At 31.1% G+C, this 2198-nt stretch overlaps 1 protein-coding gene across 1 annotated transcript in view; it reads left to right on the plus strand.

Annotated features, from left to right (window-relative positions):
• Positions 1 to 2198, plus strand: part of GPR158 (G protein-coupled receptor 158) — an 801760-nt gene that overhangs the window by 793618 nt on the left and 5944 nt on the right. Inside the window, exon 9 of the mRNA XM_007936378.1 lies at positions 1665 to 1770. Within this exon, the coding sequence (XP_007934569.1) occupies positions 1665 to 1770 (106 nt within the window). The remainder of the gene's footprint in view (positions 1 to 1664; positions 1771 to 2198) is intronic.

Consider the following 2198-nt stretch of genomic DNA (forward strand, 5'->3'; position numbering starts at 1 on the left):
ATATTACATATATATTTATCTTTAGTCTTACCACATTATCAGATTTGAGAAATATAAAGTAATATCAAAGTTTTAAGTCTAGAAGGATAAACAGCATAGAAGGCATTTTGCCCAGTCTGTTCTATTCTTTCCTTATTTTTAGTGCTAAGCCTAAAACAAACCTTTAAAAAAGTGCAGGAATTTTAAAAGGTGTGTTTTATTTTTAATCTCAATTTTCAAATATTTTATGCTTCTGGCTTTTAAATCTATTTTTAAAACATTGAAATTCTCTTTTTAAAATGAAGCATTAGGACTTCTGCATAAACCAAGTTTTTATAAGACGTTTCTAGTCAGAACTGTAACCTAAAAAGTCTGGCAATAATTAAATCTTGATTAATTGACAGGTAATTGATGTTCATATACGTCAAAGGCCTATTTTGGAAGATTCACCTTTTTTAATTCAAAATACATGTAATCATTCTTTGTTCCAGTTATTGACTTGCTAATGTAAAGTTCATTTGTACTGGCATTTGAGAAAGGAATTTCCACTATATGTAGATACTTTTAAAATGTAAATCAATTCACTTTGATGTAACTTTCTGCTTCGGTACTAGCAGTGAGCCCCAGCCAATTGGGATTGCATCATTTTCCCAGGGTACATTATATATTGTTTATATGCCTCAGTAATATGCTTCCAAAACTGTAACTTGTTACCGACTTTGATGATCCTGTTAAAATGCTTACAAAAATAAAAACTTACCTGACCCATCATACAATACCTAAACCCTGAACAAAGTAAATATTCATATTCTACCCAAAGCAAACCAAACCTACTGCTATCAAGTCAATTCTGACTCATAGCAACCCTACAGGATAGAGTAGATCTGCACGATAGGGTTTCCAGGGTTGTAATTCTTTTCTCAAGCAGACTGCCTCATCTTTCTCCCATAGAATGGCTAGTGGGTTCAAATCCAAACTTTTGGTTGGCAGCTAAATGCTTTAACCACTGTGCCAATATGAAGCTAAAGTGAAACCTAAAGAGTTAGCTCCCCTGTGTCTGTAGAGGTAAATAAAATAACCTCATAATATACGTAAGAATTCAGGACACTCATGAGAGTTCACACAGAGTTAAAAAGGATTTTCCAGATTAGCCTAAGCATGTGTAAAAGGCTACTTTTCTCACAAAGTAGTTAGAGAAGATAGTAATCCAGATAATTACCCACTTTTTTTTTTCTTAATTCTAATTAACATTTTAAATGACTTTAAATAAAGACTATCAGAATCAAGAGTCATTTGGATGTGTTTTCTAACCTCAATCTTTCTGAAGCTATCAGTTTGTAACGTACTCTTCCCTTGAAATCACATTTGTTCATTGCTTTTGCTTTGCAGATTCAACTTACTTACAAAGCAATAATCTTAGATAATGTTTAGCACATTCTTTATGTATATGCTGTATCTTACTATTAATAATCTAAAATAACAAACAGAAAAAGTGGTTCATAATTTATGTACTCAGTTACATTTTCTTAGACCCTTGTTCTTCTGTGATAAAAACAGATCCTGTAGAAAGAGCAATATAGTTTCTTTCTTTCTTTTTTAATATGCCAAGAAAAAGAGTTGCGAAATATCTTAATGTTCAGATAGAAATCTTTGTTGGATTACTAACTCAGTGATTCTTATTTCAGATTTGTTCTTGCCTCAAGACTTCAGTCTGATTGGATGTTGATGCTGTATTTTGCACATACTCATTTGACGGTGACAGTCACCATCGGGTTGCTTTTGATTCCAAAGGTATTCTCTAACACTACTTTTTCTCTTTCAAGACAGTTCTTTTAAATGAGCAGAAGTTGTTTCTCATTTTAAAAAATATCTGACAATGTAGACAAAAGGAGGTGTGGATATTTGCTTGGTACTCTAGAATATGTTTAAATTTCCTCTCAGGAAAATGAACAGTTTATTTCTGAATTTATTAAACATCTTACATACTTATTAAATGCCTTAATTTGTACAAAAGCCATCATCTGTTTGTTTCAGTCCTTTTCTAACTACTTTATATCTAGTTATTTATTAATTATTACAGGCTCAAGGTATAACATCATGACCATTTTTAAAAAGAATCATCCTGTTCTTAAAATCCTTTTGTTTGGACTCATATTCAGAAAAGTTTTTAATCAGTCAGTGAATTTTTATGTATATAGAAATAATTATAAAATTGTTTA

Source organism: Orycteropus afer, unplaced genomic scaffold (assembly GCF_000298275.1).
Source record: "Orycteropus afer afer isolate SDZICR_OR568_19922 unplaced genomic scaffold, OryAfe1.0 scaffold00035, whole genome shotgun sequence".
Classification (NCBI taxonomy): domain Eukaryota; kingdom Metazoa; phylum Chordata; class Mammalia; order Tubulidentata; family Orycteropodidae; genus Orycteropus; species Orycteropus afer.